At 37.6% G+C, this 19226-nt stretch overlaps 1 protein-coding gene across 16 annotated transcripts in view; it reads left to right on the top strand.

Moving 5' to 3' along the window:
• LOC114289539 (cycloartenol Synthase) overlaps positions 1-19226 on the top strand; it is a 90463-nt gene that overhangs the window by 33983 nt on the left and 37254 nt on the right. For 13 of the 16 annotated variants that reach the window (XR_014349778.1, XR_014349776.1, XR_014349779.1 and 10 more), the window contains exons 13-16: positions 5589-5645; positions 10083-10129; positions 10221-10364; positions 10593-10770. Coding sequence is in view for 7 of the 16 variants with exons in the window: in XM_082903742.1 (XP_082759868.1) it covers positions 5589-5645; positions 10083-10129; positions 10221-10364; positions 10593-10770 (426 nt within the window). In the remaining 9 variants the exon portion in view is untranslated. The remainder of the gene's footprint in view (positions 1-5588; positions 5646-10082; positions 10130-10220; positions 10365-10592; positions 10771-19226) is intronic. The other 3 variants (XR_014349784.1, XM_082903743.1, XM_082903744.1) reach the window with 1 other exon arrangement.

Raw genomic sequence — 19226 nt, 5'->3', positions numbered from 1 at the left:
GCAGTACGGAGAAAGATAAGAGAGAACATGAAGAAGAGGGCTACTACCCTAACACGAGCCTAACATTAGCGGCCAAAACCTTATACTCAATTTAGGAGATTTCCCTTTTCTTTATGAAATTGTAAAATAAAATTGACATGTAGGAAATTTTAAGACTATAGATAGATCTTGTACTAGAACTTGGCCTTCTATAAACTTTATAGAGATTCAATTGATCCATCACAACTGTAAAATTCAATCATCACAACTATAGATTTTGAATGTTTATGATTGTTAATATTTAACAGTCATTTAAATGTTCACTTGAATAATTGTGTTTGTTGGTTTTTAACAAATTCAAAATAATCCAATGCATCTCAATGTACAGTTAAAAATATACATCACCATATAATGGTGATTGCCATGTGTCCAAGTGCCAAGTGCGCTACTAAAGTGCCCTACAACCTATTCCACATGAGTGCGCTTGTGCGTGCCAGTGCGTACTAAGACAATACTAAGAGACAAGGTTTCGAAAAGCGGTTGCAGTCGCCGTAATAGTTGTGGTGACGCGGTTGCAATTGCGGGGTGTAAAGGTCGTAGCATAACGGTTGTGATAATCAGAACCGTGATTTTTTTTTATTTATTTTATGTTTCGCACAATTTGAAAAAAATTTACCGATACACATAATATATATGTATTTTTTTTTTCCAGAATCACATTTATTAGGTTTACAATTTATTTTGATCCATTTTTGTTAGTTTTTAAGTATGATCTGATATATTTCATATTTTTAAATCACTATTGAAGGATTTTTTTTAACTTTTATTTCAATAGTTAATGACTTTAAGAATAATTGATTTTGGATGTCTAGAAATTATTTTTGACCAATACCTTAACTAACCGAATAAAAAATATTCATATTTATTAAGTGAAACGATTATAAAAATTAAAATTGTGCTATAAACAAAAATTATTTTTTAGGCATTTTTTTAGACAACACTTCATAGCTAACTAAATAAAATTATTTACAATTAAGTATTAAATAAAATGATTGTTAAAAAAAAATAGCGCCATAAACAAAAATTATTTTTGAGCTACTGATTTTATTCATTTTTTTAAAGACATTTTTTGGATAACATATTACCGTAACAAAATAAAAAATATTTACAATTAATTATTAAATAAAATGATTGTAAAAATAAATACGACTACTGTTTATATATTTTTTATTTTACATGCTAATGTAATGAAATAAAAATTAAAAACTAATCATAAAGAAAAAAAATTCATATAAGATTTTTCTTTGGACTTGGATCACTTGAATATTTATTATTTTTGTGTAAGCTTTTGTCTTTTGTTTCTGGAAAGGACGCTATTCAGAATATTGTGAAAATTTGTAATGGATCGTTACGACCGTTACGGTACTACTACAGCCGTTATGTAACACCGAAATGGCCGTTACACATGTAAATTTCCATCACACCACTATAGCAGCCGTAACAAGTGGCGGTAATCATCACAACCGTTACGTAATGGCGTTACATAATGGTTGCGGTTGCTTTTTAAAACCTTTCATATGAACACAGTCACTCCTTATGGTATCTGTCACATCCCCAACCCGCCTCTAGAGGTTAGAGAGATGACTGGCCAGCAATCTTAGATTACCGAAGGCCTAACTTGACAAAAACACAATATTTAGTAAAATAATGGGGCCTAAAGCAGAAGCTTTTTGACGACAACTATTTAGTCCATTGAGCTGTGTGTAATTAATATGAAATAGAAACACACATTTCCTTACTTTAACTTACATTATTTACAATAAATGCAAAAGTACAAAAATTCATATACACACTCTCTCAAAAGCTTCTAAAGGGTAGGCAAAACATAAGCCTCAACTCGAAGGCACCGACATCCAAAAGCTTTATACAAGGGTTTTTCAAAAGTAAACCCCTAAGATTGTTCCTTGTGTTGATCACCTACAAACATATAGGGGAAGGGGAGTGAGCTAAAACGCAATGAGTAATATTAGAATAAAGTGGTTAATGAATGAGTTCCAAGCATTTTTAAAAACATTCTTATCAATCCATAACACATTTCAGGGATAAATATAAGAGCTTTTATCAAAACATTCATAAGTTAAACACAATATGTGGTACATCCAATAGCGTAGAACAGAATGGCCATTTTAGGTCTCAAATAGAACAGAACAACCATATTTGGTTGCAAACAGAACAGAACAGAACAGAGATCTCCATGGCCAAGGCATATGAATGTCCCCCATTGGCTAGGACTCACTGAAAGATGCCACAATAAATTTAATAGATTATGGAAAACTCATTCATTCAGAAATAAAATACAGATTTTATAAAACATATCATACCATAGCATTTTCAGAACTATTTCTTTACGACCTACATAATACACATACAAACATCCATAAAGCGAAAGCAACTAATTGGACTTAACTTCTCTTTTCAATTCAACTTAATTTAAGTCGGTTTCTAGTCATGTTTAACTCTCGTTGAGTCTAAATACATGCATAGGGATGTTTTGGAGAGAGAAAAATGAGCAAAAGGTGAGTTTTTTTATTGGCTAATCCTGAACAGACCGCTCGAGCGGTACTTTCATTGCTCGAGCAGTGAACCTATTTCCTCAACATTACAGGCCTACAAAACAAAATACTGGACTTCCTTCATCTTTGCTTGAGCGGTCAACCAACAGCTCGAGCGGTCCGCGTCTGCTCTGTTCAAAGATTCAGTAAGGATAAGCTCCCAATTCGCAATTTCTAGGCTAGGGTTTTTGCATGACTTATCCCAAAACTTGTAAATTCATTAACAAACATGAGAACATGATCAATTTTTCAAATCATTTGCATCAAAACGTCTTTTGATTTCAAGATTAAAACCAAAACTCCATGAATGTGATGTTTTTCAAAGCTTTCTTCCTTTTTCTTCAAAACATGAAATTGAAGTACCGAAACTCTTGAAAAAACATTTGCATGTATGAAATTAAGATAAAAACTAACTAATTCTAAATTTTCAAAACCAAATCATAACTTTAATTCCTAACTTGCTGTAATTTAGATTTTTATTAATTTTCTTCATATCAAACCCAATTTAAAATCATGAACTTGATTCTCCTTTGCACCTCTCTTCTTCTCTTCTTCTTCCTCTCTTCTTTTTCTTCTTCTTGAGCTTAACTCTCTCTCTCTCTCTCTCTCTCTCTCTCTCTCTCTCTCAGTCCCAGTATTTTCCAGCATTACTCTTCCTCATTCTTGACTCAATTTTTTTATTTATTAAGGGTTGGGACACTTGTCCTCACTAGACTAATTGTCTCAGCCAATTTCCAACACACACTCACACAACGAGTTAGAACAAGTAAGGGAGAAGGCAACACAAATTCACAAGAAATTCCCAACCTTTATTATTGCACCAACAATACAAAGGAATGCCTATGAAAACTCTCACAATTACTTGCCTGAATTTCGAGTTCCATGGCCATGCCTAATATAGGCTTACAATCAGTTACAAAATACAAGCATCAATACAAGGAAAGCCTACCAAGTGGCATGGCAGTTGACACCCCCAACTGCCTAGGGACTTGGGAATAATTCTGGAGCTAACTTCCAGTAACTGCTTCTGACTTCCAACTTTGCTTCCTAATTTCCAGCCTTCCTTGTCTTTGCCCCAACAAAGGTAACTGCTCTCAACAAACATGCATAACTGCTAATGACTGTCTTGTTGTCTGCCCTATCAAGCCTGCCACAAAATTGCTTGCCTTGGCCACCAGACCAAGACTTGCCTACTGATTGTGGTCAATCCCCAAGTATGGTGCAGCCTACATTCAGGTCATATTAATGCCTTGCATCTACGTAATGCCACCCATACTTTGGCCAAGGATTGAGTGCTACTGCCACACAACACTTGTCATATTCCCACCTTCTTGTCTTGTCATGCCACCATCATGCCGTGGTCTTGGTTGGACATAGGCACAAGGTGTCGCCAATGCCAACCATGTAGCCTTCAAGTAGAAGGTGCTAACACTAATCCATATGGTATTATATTTGAGTAGGATTAAATTAATTTGCTAATTATACTTTAACCTAATTAATCAATTCTTAGGTCTAATTAATTATGATTAGTCAATCTAATTATTCTCAATTAAGTCTTAATTTAATCGTTCGTAATTTTTACTAATCTCACTTAATTTTTAATTAAGCTCCCAAAAGGCTCTACACGTTAGTCTAAATCTATTAAGCTCCTCAATTTAGGTTTCTAAGATATCTAGATGATTTAATTTCATGTTCGAAACTATCCCCTTACTCAATATGATTCATTACTGAATATGATTCATTAAAATTTTACACAAAAGCCTTTCTTAAAATAGATTCAATTTTCCTAAGTCTTATAGTTTTAACTCATATATTTCTTTTAGATTCCTTATCAATTGTATTCATTTTCTAAAATTTCATTTCACTAATCCACATTTCTATTTCTAGAGTATTATAAAGTAATTAAATTATTCGATCATGACACGTAAAAATGCTTTCAGTGTGGTATATATTTGTTTTCTAAGCTTAAGAAGTGATTACTTTCTAACTCTTAACAATTGACAAAGAAATTTATATATATATATATATATATATTTTTTAAGCTTCATAACTATATTCTTTTCTAGGTTTTACTTAAACTATTTTGTGTTATGAGATAGCTAATTTGGCCTAGGGTATTCAAAGATGGATATTAATATGGCTATGGCACGTGGTATTATTCGGGGTGTTATAGTATCACTCATTACAATTAATCCCATTTAATCTGTTCTGACATGCTTAAAATCTAATTGTTCCCACAGACAGCAGTAGTGGAGTATATGTATGCTAAATTTGTTTTATTCTCTAAAAGGAATTTTCAGCTCTGAACTTTAGAGTACATTTGTAGACTGTTCTATGCCTTTACATGTTAAAAGGGGGTGTGTTCAAGTTCATCTTATAATGTGAGTCGGCAGCTATCTGCATCCCTTGACAATTTGAGGGTTGAAAATATGAGTAGTTCTTCGAGTCTTTCTATAATTTATGTTCCTGGATTTATGTTATTGGTAATCAAGCAATGCACTGCTAAATATTCTTTCTTTTAGTCCTATAGACAGGTAAAGTTAGATGTGAATGATATCGTGTTCATATGCTCTTTGAACAAACCATATGCGCATGTCATGTAAAGCTGGTTTAAAGCTGCTGAGTTTTTATTTCTTAGCCTTCTTTTATTAAAGCAGCCTTTGTACAAATAATATTAAAATAACAAAATCCACTCCTTACTTATGTCTCTTTGTGTTTGTGTTTCTGCCTACAATTGAATTATGCAGTGTATGTTTCTTGCTGTTTTGCTAATATATTAAAGCCCAGAGATCAGACCAGAAAGCAATCCACCCTTATTTCTGTGTGTTTGTGTGCACGCGCATGTTTGTTGTCTACCTGCAATTGAATTGTGTATTGGTTCTGCAAATTATTTTGTATTTGTCGTTTTTTATCCCACCATGTACATTTTATTGTAGTCTTTTCTCTGTGGTTCTTAATTTATGAATCTTTGATAAACTCTTCTTATTACCTCTGCAGAATAGCGATGGTGGCTTTGCAACGTATGAACTCACAAGATCCTATAGTTGGTTGGAGGTAGCCTCCATTAATTGTTTGTGCACTTCTTTGACTATGAACCTTCCTAGAAAGTTGAACATGATGTTGCCCATAAAATCATCTCTATTTAATCATTTGCAAGGGAGGGTTTTAAGTGTATTGCCAACTGGTCTTTCATCCATCCAAATTGGTGTTTGTTATAGAGCATGTCTAGTGATTACGCTTTCTTTTTGCTATTTTAGCACAACAAAAGCGCAGAGTGTAATTTTATTTACCATGCTAAAATAGTACATGTGGTCCTACTGTACAATATTTTTTGTGTTATTGTTTATATATCTACCTATCAATCTCCATTTTTTTTCTTTTTGATAATTCTTCATATCATTAATTTAAATCAAAGTTACAAAATAAATAAATGGGTTTGTGCATAGACATAAATTTTATATTTACATTTAATTTATCTCAATTTATTTTATGCCAAATTAAACTTAATTTATCTTGAAGTGACCTATCTGTAATTAGTGATATACTATAGTACAATTATAATGGCATGGACGTAAATCTTATAAAAAAAGTCAAACTGGTCAATGGTGTTGTATAAAATAGTGCAGTGCATGTTTAGTATAATACACCATTGTAGTGAGTTTTTGTTATACTGTGCTATTTTAACACTACTACACCAAAATACTACACTGCTTGAGATACTAGTGTTAATTACAAGATGGCAGTGTACGTGAATTTGTGCCATCTTATATTCATATTAATAGACAAGATCGATTTTAGTGCACTATTGAGGTAGCAAGTTATTCCTATGTGTTCCAATAGAAATAATATTGTTAAAATATATCCTCACCTACCACCTCCACTCAACTCACCTACCACACACACTCACCTACTCCCCAATCCTCTCCTATATAATGAGTACCTCACCATCTGTAATTAACATCAATCAGATATCAATCAATAATACATTGAATTTTAACATGGTATCAGAGCAAGGTTGAGAAGCTAGTAATTCTGCTTCACAGGCGGGCGGCAGCCTCGCCTTGGCCGCCCGCCGGACCTCTACACATACCTTCCATCCGCTGCCACAAATCCCATAACTGAGCCATCGATCACCAAGGCCCACGGCTCTCTCCCTCAACCAAATCTCTCTCTCTCTCTCTCTGTATGGAATAACGCTCATCCGAAAATCTCTGTCGTTTCAATCGTTGCTATATTGCGCCGATGGAAAATTACTCATACGCTTCCTCTTACCCTGACTCCGGCGACGCCTCTCCTCCGTCGCGTGACATCGATTTCGACACCACGCAGCCGTGGGAAGACCAACCGCCACCTGCGGCAGGCACCTACATAGCCAAGTTCATGTGCAGTTTCGGGGGCAAAATACACCCTAGACCTCACGACAACCAGTTATCTTACATCGGCGGCGACACCAAGATCTTGGCCGTCGATTGCAACATCAAATTCTCTGGCCTCATCGCCAACCTCTCCGCCTCCATCTGCAACGGCGAAGACTTAGGCCCCTTCGTCCGCAAAGCCTTCGCCTCCGGCGAGCCCGAGACTCTCCTCCACCATCGCCGCCTTGTCTCCGATCAGATCCGATCTCTAAACTCAGTTCCAAAAATGAACGACGCAGATGTCTCCAAGCAGATCCAGCAGATGGTCAGATTCATCCGCCAAGAAGCCGCAGCGACAGCTAACGAGATCTCCGTCTCCGCAGCAGAAGAATTTAACATCGCGAAGTTTCAACTCCATGAAAGATGCAGCAGCAACGGAGCTCCTAAATGTGAGCCATGACCACCATAACCTTTTTCGAATATCTCTCACTCCCTTTCTTTTTTTTTTTTTTTTTAATCAACCCACCAACCCTTACTTTAAAACCACACTTTATTTTTTTATTATAAACCACACTTTTTGCAAAGCCCACGACACAACTTTGCACATGCCCTTTCTGATAGCATTATTTTTTTTTATTTTTTATTTTTTAATTCCATCCACTCCCTCTCTCTCTCCTCCCTTTTTCTATCCACTAAACTCACTTTTATCATTTCTCTGATTCCATTACAAGCAACCCACGTGATTCTCTTCTTATTATTTCTTTCTTTTTTATTTTTCTTTCACTGTATTTTTCAATTTTTTTTTTTTTCTTTGCCAAAAAAAAAAAAAAAAAAAAAAAAAAAAGAGAGGCAGAAGACCAACTGCACACCAACTTATTTTATTCATGTCGGGGCTCACCCCGATCATCATTTTACACCACTTCACAAAAAAAAAAAAAAAAAAAAAAAAAAAAACAACAACACAAATTGGAACAGTGGGATTTTTCGTCTCTACTCTGCCGCCGGTCTCTTCTTCTTGCCTCCGTCCTGCGCGGCCCTTGACGGTGCTGCCTCCGTGTTTTCCACGCCACCGAGCACGTTCACTCCCCCATACTCCTCCACTGCCGCATATGGCGGCCCTTCAAATCGGAACATCACGGTGGCCTTCCGCTTCAGCTCCTTGTTTTCTGCCCTTAGCACGCTAATCTCTGCTCGCGCATCCTTATACATGCGTTGGAGCAGAGCCAACTGGGAGTTTACATGCTGCACCTCATTTGTTCTACTCTGCAGCCGGTTCGACAAATTTGTGACCGCCGTCATGCTTTCCACACATGCCTTCAAGGTATACTGATTGGCCTCCACATCCGACAGCACTGCCATTCTTTGCTCCACAGACCGCATCGGAAAGTTCAACGGAGTATACTCCGGGGCGCTTGGTTGAGTTTCCAGTGCCACCGCACCAGTTCTCTCCCTCGTTGACTCGTTGAGGTCGGGAAAGAGGGTGAGCAGCCCGCGGGAAGACGATGAAGCCATTTTCTAGGCAACAGAGTGTCACACAGTATCTCTCTCAGAACTCTCTCTCAGAAAACAGAGTGTTACAGAATCTCTCTCAGAAATCTCTCTCAGAATATCTCTCGCAGGTTTTTTGCCTCAGCCTCAGCCTCTGTCTTATAGCCGAGGCAGCCACGCGCATCGCGCGCCTCTTACCACCAGCCGACAACACGGGCGCGCAAGCCAAGGCGCCCACGTGCCTCGCCATCATGTCCGGCACGCCTTTTGATAAATTGGGCACGCCTTTTGATGGCACGCCTTTTGATAAAATTGGGCACCCCTTTTGAGGATGCAACTTTTTCAACGGTCCGACATGACCCTATAAACTGTCCCGACATTTGATTCCGGTTAGCCTTTTTCAACGGTCCGACATGACCCTATAAACTGTCCCGACATTTGATTCCGGTTAGCATCTCCAACGGTCCGACATGACCCCATAAACTGTCCCGACATTGATTCTGGTTAGCATACCGTGTCCTCTACACCGTTATGACACCGCCATCCAGTGTCCTCTACACCGTTATGACACCGCCATCCAGTGTCCTCTACAACGTTATGGCACCACCTTTCAGTGTCTTCACCAACGGTCTGACACGACCATACAGTGTCTCCTATCTTTTTTTTTATTTTTATGTATTTTCTTGTTTTGCTCCTCTCTCCAAACTCAAGTTGGTTAGTTTCTATCCTCCTTGAGTTTGCGGGGGGCTGTTAAAATATATCCTCACCTACCACCTCCACTCAACTCACCTACCACACACACTCACCTACTCCCCAATCCTCTCCTATATAATGAGTACCTCACCATCTGTAATTAACATCAATCAGATATCAATCAATAATACATTGAATTTTAACAAATATAACATAGCATTTTCCCCCAATAGTTTGGGCTTAATCATCTTATCATAGAGTATGGTCCATAGTGATGTAAGGTTGAGATCATGAGTTTTCAGTTTTTTTCTTCCATTGAATTCCATCACACTTCGTTCTGTTTTCACTAGGATATAAGTCTATGTATTCATGTAGAATTAGCACAGTGATGCATATGAGTAAAGAGTGACTTAGCTATCTACAGTGTTTAAAAAGGTGGACTGAGCTGGACAATTGATTATCCAGACTGCACTCATCTTCTTTTGTGGTTCTTAGACATTACTTAAAGAAGATAACTGCTCTCCTTTTTGCAGTTTGTCTTGACAAGGTGATTGATTGTGAACTCATCCCAATCTGAAGTGGGTTGTTGAAACTATATGAATTTTAACTTTAATGTATTCTTTGGGGTTTCATTTCACATATTGTTGCAATTACTTATAAAAATAAAAGAAAAGAAAATCACAAATAGTTGCAATTAGTGTTGTTAAAATTCCTCTTATTTATTGTAGGCTAGTAATAAATATTTTAATGTCATTTGAAGATGGCAATTTAATTTCTTTCTGGGTTGATAGTTTGGTTTTCATTAATATTAATTGTTCAAGGATGTGAGTGGAGTTCTATTGTAGCCAGTTAATATAGAATATGTTGCTACTCAACTTTCTTACACTATTTTTTTACTTCTTTTCCATTTAGAGAAATATAATTCTGTGTTTTTTATATGTATATATTGTTTCAGCTGCTCAACCCTGCCGAAACTTTTGGCGATATTGTTATTGATTATCCGTAAGATATCAGCTCCTTTATTGTATTTATTTTCGGATCTTGATTTCTGTCAAGCTTTGTGATTAATAACCAACTTACAACTATTATGTAGTTATGTGGAATGTACCTCAGCAGCCATTCAAGCTTTGACATCATTTAAGAAATTATACCCCGGGCATCGGAGAGAGGATATAGAAAATTGTATTGAAAGAGCTGCTATATTCATTGAAAAGATACAAGCACCAAATGGATCATGGTTTGTTTCTTTTTTCCTGTTAGTTTGTCTAGTCCTTTACTTTGGATGAAATACCCAATGTGTTAATGTTTATGCTCTCATCGTGCTCTTCCTGCTGTGACAAATTTTCAGCCTTGGTTTAGGGGCATGTTATTTGTCTATATAGTCTATATTTACCCTTTAAACTCTGCTACAATCTATAATAATTTATAGTCAAAATATAAATTAATATTTATAGTTCCTCAATAGGTATGGCTCTTGGGGAGTTTGCTTCACCTATGGCGCGTGGTTTGGGATAAAAGGGTTGGTCGCTGCTGGAAAGAACTACCATAACAGTTTGAGCATTCGTAAGGCTTGTGATTTTCTGTTGTCCAGACAGATTGTTTCTGGTGGTTGGGGAGAGAGTTACCTTTCATGTCAGGACAAGGTTGGTTCATTGAGATTTGCTTCTTACGTTCTTTAATGCATGACCAATAAAGTTGAACTTTGTAGATTTGTACTATTGTAAGATTATTTATCACACCAATTTTCAAAGATTAATTAGGCAGAAACTAATTAACCTAAGCATGAGGTTTTTGAAAGAAATTTCATTCTCATTCATTTAATTATCAAAAATTCTTTTCTTTAACAATTTTCTTTACCTTTAGAAAGTCCACACCAGGAAATACCCCCAGAAATCCTTATTTCAAAAGACGGTGTAACTGAAGAAGAAAATAATAATACCATGGCTGGAAACCATGAACCTGCTCTCTGTGTATTGCTCTCAACATGACATATCCTTACATTCTTTCCATAATATACATTATATAACACAAAAAAATATATACACATGCCCCTTTTCAAATACAATGCCCCACGGGCTTACAACAATAAAATGATTATTACCCATTTTTAAAGAAAAGGGCACTCGGCCAAATCCATAAATACGGTTCGAAACCGAATACAAGCAAATAAGAGCACTACCACTCGTTACCACATAATCCCTACATCCTGATACAACCAACTGTCTGATCCTCAAGTCCGAAAACATTTTCTGAACACATGTATAAGCAGTGGGTGAGCAAACCACTAGCTCACCGAGCAATCTCATATATATATATATGCATAAAAATAACATGAAATGCCCAACTTTTAGATTACTTGCTCAATCACTTTAAGACCAATTTATTTAATCAACTCCCACAAGTTAAATACTTAATAATTTATCCAAAAGATAATAACCACATATCATCTTTTATCAACAGGATAACAAGTCCGATTTATTTAATTAACTCACTCTAGTTAACTTAGATAAATGAATAAATTCCAACACTTGCCAATAAGATTTTAAGTCAAAATAATTTAAGTAACTCACTCTTGTTAACTTAAATAAATAATCAACTTTAACACTTGCCAACTTGGCCTCAATTCTATTTTATTTAATTAACTCTGCCCAGTTAACTTAAATAAATAAACTAATAGCTTTAAAATATAATAACTGCCAACAAGACGTACAATACCCGCTTTCAAGGTTATAACCCTTCTTGCCACCAATATTGTGTCTGAGCAAAAAATCAATAATAGGTCCTACCTACTCCAGGCTCACCCTCTGAGCTGTGTGTCAGAAACAAACTCCATCCACAATCACGAGGTTACTACTCCGCTGAACTCCAGAGTGTCCAAGGGTCTATACCGTAGATAGTTGGTACCACTATCTCCCTTACCTATACTGGATCAATAATACCGGCTATATGCCTATTAAGTATTAGTGTGTAAAGGTAGTTATGTCATTTGTTCTTTTAGTCTTTTATTATAAATATGTGTAACCCTAATATGTTTAAGTGTAAGATAATAAGCACAACAATCTCTCTGTTCTTCTTTTCTTCTAATTATTCTTCTTCTTTTCATATGTAAATCTAACATCTAACATGGCATCAGAGCTACATTTCCTCCTTGAAGATTGTGATCTTTCCTTGTTCCTCTTTTTCTTCGTTTTTCGCCCCAAAAAAAAAAAAAAAAATAATAAATAAAATTCCCTCCATGTTCGAAATTTCATGGGCTTCTACCCCATGATTTTCTTTTAGTTTTTTGGTAATTATTTGGTGGTTCTTCCAATTTTTGTTGATTTTTTGGAAAAAGTGGCACTTTTCATAAGCCATTGCTGGAGCCCTTTTAGGGCTGTTTTTTTCCCTTCCTTCCCTTTCCTTGGGGGCCGACTGGACCATTAGAGGAGGCTAGAGTCACTGTTTTGAAGGATTGGTGAGGTTCTCTTAGTTTTTGTTCGTTTTTTGCTTTCTTGGCTCGTTTTTGGATCTGTCTAAGTCTATAAAGGTATCTTCCTAGTCCTTTCTTGAGTTTGTGGCACTATTGTTGGCTTCCTGGACTGTTATTTATTGTGGGGATTGATTTTCAATGGTTGGAATTGAGGATAAAGACCCTAGGGTTAGTGAAGAGGGGGGCGTGCATCGTGCTATGACTCTTAATGATAGACACTCTTGAAATTAGTCCTGTGAAACTTGATGGCTTCAATTATTTGATTTGATCCCATTCTTGTAGCCTTGCTATTGCTGCTCGCCGTTTGCTACATTACCGGTGACCTTTCCCAACCTGCTCATAATGCCGCTTCGCGTATTCAATGGGTTTCTGAGAACGCTTTGGTTATGGTTTGGCTCATTAACTCTGTGCAACCAGCCATCAGTCGGTCTTTTCTTCTCTTAGATACTACTCATAAGATTTGGACAGCTGTAGTCCAGATGTACTCCCAACAAGGTAATGATGCACAGGCGTATGAGTTGAGGAAGAAGCTTCGGAGCTTAGATCAGAAGGATAGACTGAGGTGCATTACCTGGGAACTGGCATGAGGGATGATGATGGGTTTGGTGGCACAAGGGAAGCTTACTCTTTCAGACACCGAGAATAAGTCTTAAGATCAACCCCATCCAAACGACCACCAATGTCAGGCTCCACATCAAGAGAACTATTAGGCTCCCTCTCATCACAAATAGCAGTCTGGTGATTAGGAAGGAAAAAAGATAACTCGTGTTGATAGGCCATCTCCTCATCCGCAATCTCATCCATAACACTACTCACTGAGGTGCATTACCTGGAACTGCCATGAGGGATGATGATGGGTCTGGTGGCACAAAGGAAGCTTGCTCTTTCGGATGCCGAGAATAAGTCTTAAGATCCACCCTATCCAAACGACCACTAATGTTAGACTCCACATCAAGAGAACTATTAGGCTCCCCCTCACCACAAATAATAGTCCGCTGACTAGGAAGGAAAAAAGATAACTCGTGTTGATAGGCCATCTCCTTATCCGCAATCTCATCCGCAACACTACTCTCCCCCGGAGGAGATGGCGGAGAAGAAGGAAAGAAGGCCTTACATTCACGGAAAGTGACATCCATACTGACATACATTTTGTGAGTGTGAGGATCATTGCATTTGTAAACCTTCTGAGTAGCAGAATAACCAATAAAGACACAACACACAGCCTTAAGATGGAGTTTCCCACGAGTACGCGGTTACAAATGAACAAAATAGGCACACCCAAACACCCGAGGAGGAAGAGAAGAGGGATATGCTACATGAAGTAGTTGAAGAGGAATCTGGAATTGGAGGACACTTGAAGGCATACGGTTAATAAGGTAAGCAACGGTAAGAACAATATCACCCCAAAAAGACTTAGGGACATTCATGGTAAATAAGAGAGAGTGAGCAACTTCAAGAAGATGGCCATTTTTGCGTTCAGCAGCTCCATTCTGCTGAGTACCAACACAACTAGTCTGATAAAGGATGCCATGCTCCTTTAGGTATGCTCGAAAAACTCTCATCAACATACTCAGTCCCATTATCACTTCGAATAATTTTGATTTGAGCATTAAAAAGATTCGTCACCATTTTATAAAAAGTTTGGAAACAAGAAAAAACTTCACTCTTAGTTCGAAGCAAGTAAATCTAAGTCATACGGGAATAACAATCAATAAATGTAACAAACCATCGATACCCAGAAGTAGAAACCATAGGGAAGGGCCCTACACATCGGTATACTTATTTGATTAATTGAAGGGTAACAAGTACGTTTATGCCTTGCAAGTTCACAAGCATCATAACCAAAAATACTCCTAGGGCAATCATGAACCAAAGAAAGGAAATTTTTTTTCTAAAACACTAAAGGAAGGATGACCCAAACGGCGATGCCACTGATAAAGGAGATGAAGAAGAGAGCCAATAGTGCACTTGAGAGCCTGAGATGGGACAGCAGGAGGAACGTCATCCAAATAGTGCAGTCTACCTTGCGCTCTACCATTGCCAATCGTTTTCCCGTAGCCAGTTCCTAAAAGATACAATGAGTAGGAAAAAAGGTCGTTGAGCAATTTGGAGAAGTAGTAAGACCACTAACAAAAAACAGGTTAGTGGAAAAATTAGGAACATGAAGAACAGATGAAAGAGAAAGTAAAGATGAACAATGAATTGAACCCTTGCCCGAGAGAGAGGATAAAGTGCAATCAGCCACTCGAACCTTATCTCAACCAGAACAAGGAGAATAAGAATAGAAAAGACTAGAGGCACCTATCATGTGGTCGGTGGCACCTGAATCAAAAATCCAAGAAGGCGATGAGGATGTACTAAGAGCACTAGCAAGAATACCTGTGTAGGCAAAATTGGAAAAAGCTGTGGTAGAAGGAAAATCAAGTAGAGCCATCAAATACCTGAGAGTGTGTGACTCATCCTAGGAAAGAGTGTTAGGCTCAAAAAAAGGACTCGCAGCAATCTCAAACACGTGCTTGGGAACGAGCTGTTACTACCTGTAAGTTTTCTGAATGAAACTATATATTCAATTGTATATTTGATTACAATAAGACCTTAGATTATATGGCCCTAACTCCTAAACCATAAGGAAAATACAACCACGCCGTAATCGTGCCTATAATATGTACAATCACAATCTTACCTAATTTAGAATATACACCACAATCATGCCTAATTTAGAATATACTATACACAATATATTCTCACCCCCGCTCAAACTCAAGGTGCTTTAGCAGAAAACACTGAGAGTTTGCTAAGAAACTGAAACCGAGGAGTAGTGTGAGTCTTGGTGAAGAAGTCCGCAAGTTACAAAGCCAAAGAGATGAAAGGAAGCGAGATAGAGCCAGATTGCAGATGCTGACGGATAAAGTGACAATCAATCTCAATGTGTTTTGTCCGTTCATGGAAGACAGTATTGTGGGCAATTTGAATAGCATTGCGGTTGTCACAATAGAGACAGGTTGGAGAAGAAGACTGAGGGACACCCAAATCAAGCAAGAGACAACGAAGCCAAACAATCTCAGAAGTAGCATGAGCCATAGCACGATACTTAGCTTCAGCAGTAGAACGAGCAACAACGGATTGTTTCTTGCTTTTCCAAAAGATTAAGGAATCACCAAGAAATATACAGAAACCAGATGTAGACTTGCGATCAGTAATATTACCAGCCCAATCAGAATCAACATAGGCCACCAAGTCCAAAGAGGAAGTAGAGGACAACAGTAAGCCTTGAAAGATGGTAGCCTGAGATAGCAAAGAATGCGAACCAAAGCAGCCCAATGGGTAGAGCGATGAGCAGAAATGAACTGGCTAACCACATAAACAACATAAGCAAGATCAGGGTGAGTGACGGTTAGATAAACTAAACAACCCACAAGCTCGCGATATAAAGTGGGATCATCCAGAGGGACACCATCAGTAGAGTTGAGCTTCACATTAAGCTCAATAAATGTATCAGAAACCTTAGTATCAGTAAGACCAGCACGATGAATGACCTCATTAGCATACTTAGCATGAGACAAAAAATAGCCCTTTATGTGGTCTAGACAATATCGCAATGGACCTAGATCCTTCATTTCAAAGGTGTGGAAGAGATGTTGCTTGACCTCAGAAATGACAGAAGAGTCAGAGCCAGTGATGATTATATCATTCACATATAGTAAGAGAGCAACAAAGCAAACCGAGGTATGTCTCAGAAACAAAGCAGAGTCGGAAGCAAAAAGATGAAACCCAAGCTCGGTAATAGCAGTTTGAAAGCGATCATTCCAAGTACGAGAAGACTGCTTTAGACCATACAGAGCACGCCGAAGATGACAAACATGTCCAAAGGAATGGTGAAGGCCAGGAGGAGGACGCATGTAAACCTCCTTAGTGAGATGGCCATTAAGAAGAGCATTCTTAACATCCATCTGATAAAGAGGCCAAGAACGAATAGCATCTACAAAGATCAAAGTACAGACAATAGTCATCTTGGCAACATGAGTAAAGGTCTCTTCATAATCAATACCATACTCTTGAGAGAAACCTTTGATAACCAGACGAGCTTTGTAGCGCCCAAGAAAACCATCAAAATGAGTCTTGACTTTGTAGACTCATTTGCAACTAACTAGATTCTTACTAGCAGGCAAATACTAGTTTTCTGTAAAGCAGATAACTCATCCTCCATAGTGTGAATCAAATGAGGATCCTAATAGGCCTTCTTGTAAGACTGAGGTTCTGGAAAAGAGTGAATAGCAGACAAAAAAATACAATATGAAGGAGAAAAACATGTTTTAGCAAAACCAAGTTTTCTAACCTATTTATGAATGTGAAGGGGATACTTATGGTTAGCAAGATTAGAGTCGTCAGAAGCAGGAGGATCAGCAGTAGGGGCAAAGACAACTGGTGGAGGAAGAGCCTTACAACGAGAATAAACTAGCAACGGAAGAGGAGAAAAAGCTGAAGGAGGATAAGTAGCTAGAGGTGAAGTAGGAATAGCCTCAAGAGGGCTATGAAGCACGGATACTTCAAAAAGGGTGACGTATCCGTATCGGTATCGGATACTTATCAAATACCGATACTCCTCGGATACTCGCGGATACGTATCAGATACTTCTTAAAAGTATCGGATACTTCTTAATTAATTTTTTATTAATTTTGAAGTATCGGATACTTAATTTTGAAGTATCGGATACTCGAAGTTACATATTACTTATAATATTTTGTTTAGTTCTTTGATAAGAGGAATATAGTGAGAGTTAAAGTAATAGAATTTGTCAAATTGATGTATCCTTGTTGTCTCTCTCACTTCTCTCTCGCTTTCTCACTCTCTCACGTTTCTTCTCTCTGCTCTCATTCTTTTTTTGGTGTTGGCATGTAAGGATGATGTTTAATTTGCATTTGCTTTTACTTTTGCTTTTAGTTTTGGATGTTTTATGAATGTTTGAGCACTTTTAGGTTAATAGGAATCCCTCTTTTTATTTATTAATTTACTTTAAGTTTTATTTTCATGCATATTACATTATTAAAATTATAATTTTCTTTTTTTTACGAATGTATCCCCGCTGTACCTGTATCAAACTTTTTCAAATTTTGACATATCGCCATATCCACATCCCCATATCACCATATCCGTATCCGTGCTTCCTAGGCTATCATTGATGACTTAAAAAAGTATATTTGCTGAAATTTTTATTTAAGAATGGTTTTTTGGCTTTAGCTAAGGTCTGTGATATTCACTGATGAAGGGGAACAAGTTGAAGCTATTGACCTTGAAGACTCTTAGTTTTACAGGAATTTTTATTCTTTATCAAGTTATCTTTTGCTTTAGGTTTTATTTTTATGCATACTGCATTACTAAAAATTGTTAAAATAATATTTTTTATGAACGTATCCCCGCCGTACCCGTATTCTAGTTTTTCAAATTTTGTCGTATCGCCGTATCCGTATCGTATCCGTATCTCGTATCCGTATCCGTGCTTCCTAGCAAGAGGGTCAATAGAAAGGTACTCAACAAGAGGGGTGGAAGGTGGAAAAGATGGAACAAGCTCAGGAGGAACAGTGGAGATGTACTCATCTGGCGGAAGCAAATGGATCAATCTGAACCAAATCCTCTTTGGAGACTGGGGCTGTAAGAGGAAGAAGCTGAAAGTAAGGTAGACGTTTAAGAAAGGCAACAGGGCGAGAGACATAAAGGCGACGGAAAACAGGGTCATAACAGTGATAATCTTTCTGAGTGAAACTGTAACCCAAAAGGACACATAGGGATAGACCGAACACTAAGTTTGGTCCTGTCTTTACGGGATAAAAGGACAAAACAAGTAGACCCAAACACACGAAGGAGAGAGTAATTAGGTAGTTGAGAAAATAGAGCCTCATAAAGAGACCGACCTGAAAGAAAAGGGTAGCCATACGGTTGAGAAGAAAAGTAGAAGTAAGAATTGCCTCACCCCAAAATAGAGCCAGAACGGAGGCAAAGAGGAGAGACCTAGCTGTCTCAAGGACACGACGGTGTTTACGCTTAGTTTGATCATTTTAGGTAGGTGTATCTGTACAGGAAGTTTGGTAAATGGTACCCAAATTGGCCAAATATTCACAAAAGTCAGTTTTAAAGTATTCCCACCTAAGTCAGACCACAACAATTTAATAGTAGACCCAAACTGTGTAGTGGCCATAGATTAGAAAGTACGGTGTATCTGGTAAAAGTCAGATTTATGAGTTATAAGATAAACCTATGTGTAACGGGTGCAGTCATCAACAAATGAAACGTAGTATGCAGAACCCCCTTTGGTGAGAACAGGAGAAGGGTCCCAAACATTAGTATGAACTAAAGAAAATAGTACATCAAATATAGAAGTACACATAGTATGCATAATCCCCTTTGGTGAGAACAAGAGAAGGACCCCAAACATCAATATGAACTAAAGAAAATGGTGTATTAGACATAGAAGTACCTTTAGGAAAAGGCAAGGTTGTCATTTTGGCAAGTTTACACCCCCGACACTCAGTAAGTTCACAAGGAGAAACTTTACCCAATATACTAGACTGAGCTAAAGACCGTAAGCGATCAGTTGACAAATGTCCTAATCTAGAATGCCACAAGTAGAAAGG

The sequence above is a fragment of the Camellia sinensis genome, chromosome 13, assembly GCF_055761805.1.
Source record: "Camellia sinensis isolate YWXY chromosome 13, ASM5576180v1, whole genome shotgun sequence".
Classification (NCBI taxonomy): domain Eukaryota; kingdom Viridiplantae; phylum Streptophyta; class Magnoliopsida; order Ericales; family Theaceae; genus Camellia; species Camellia sinensis.
The sequence above is the reverse complement of the archived record's forward strand: the minus strand, read 5'-3'. Positions and strand labels throughout refer to the sequence as shown.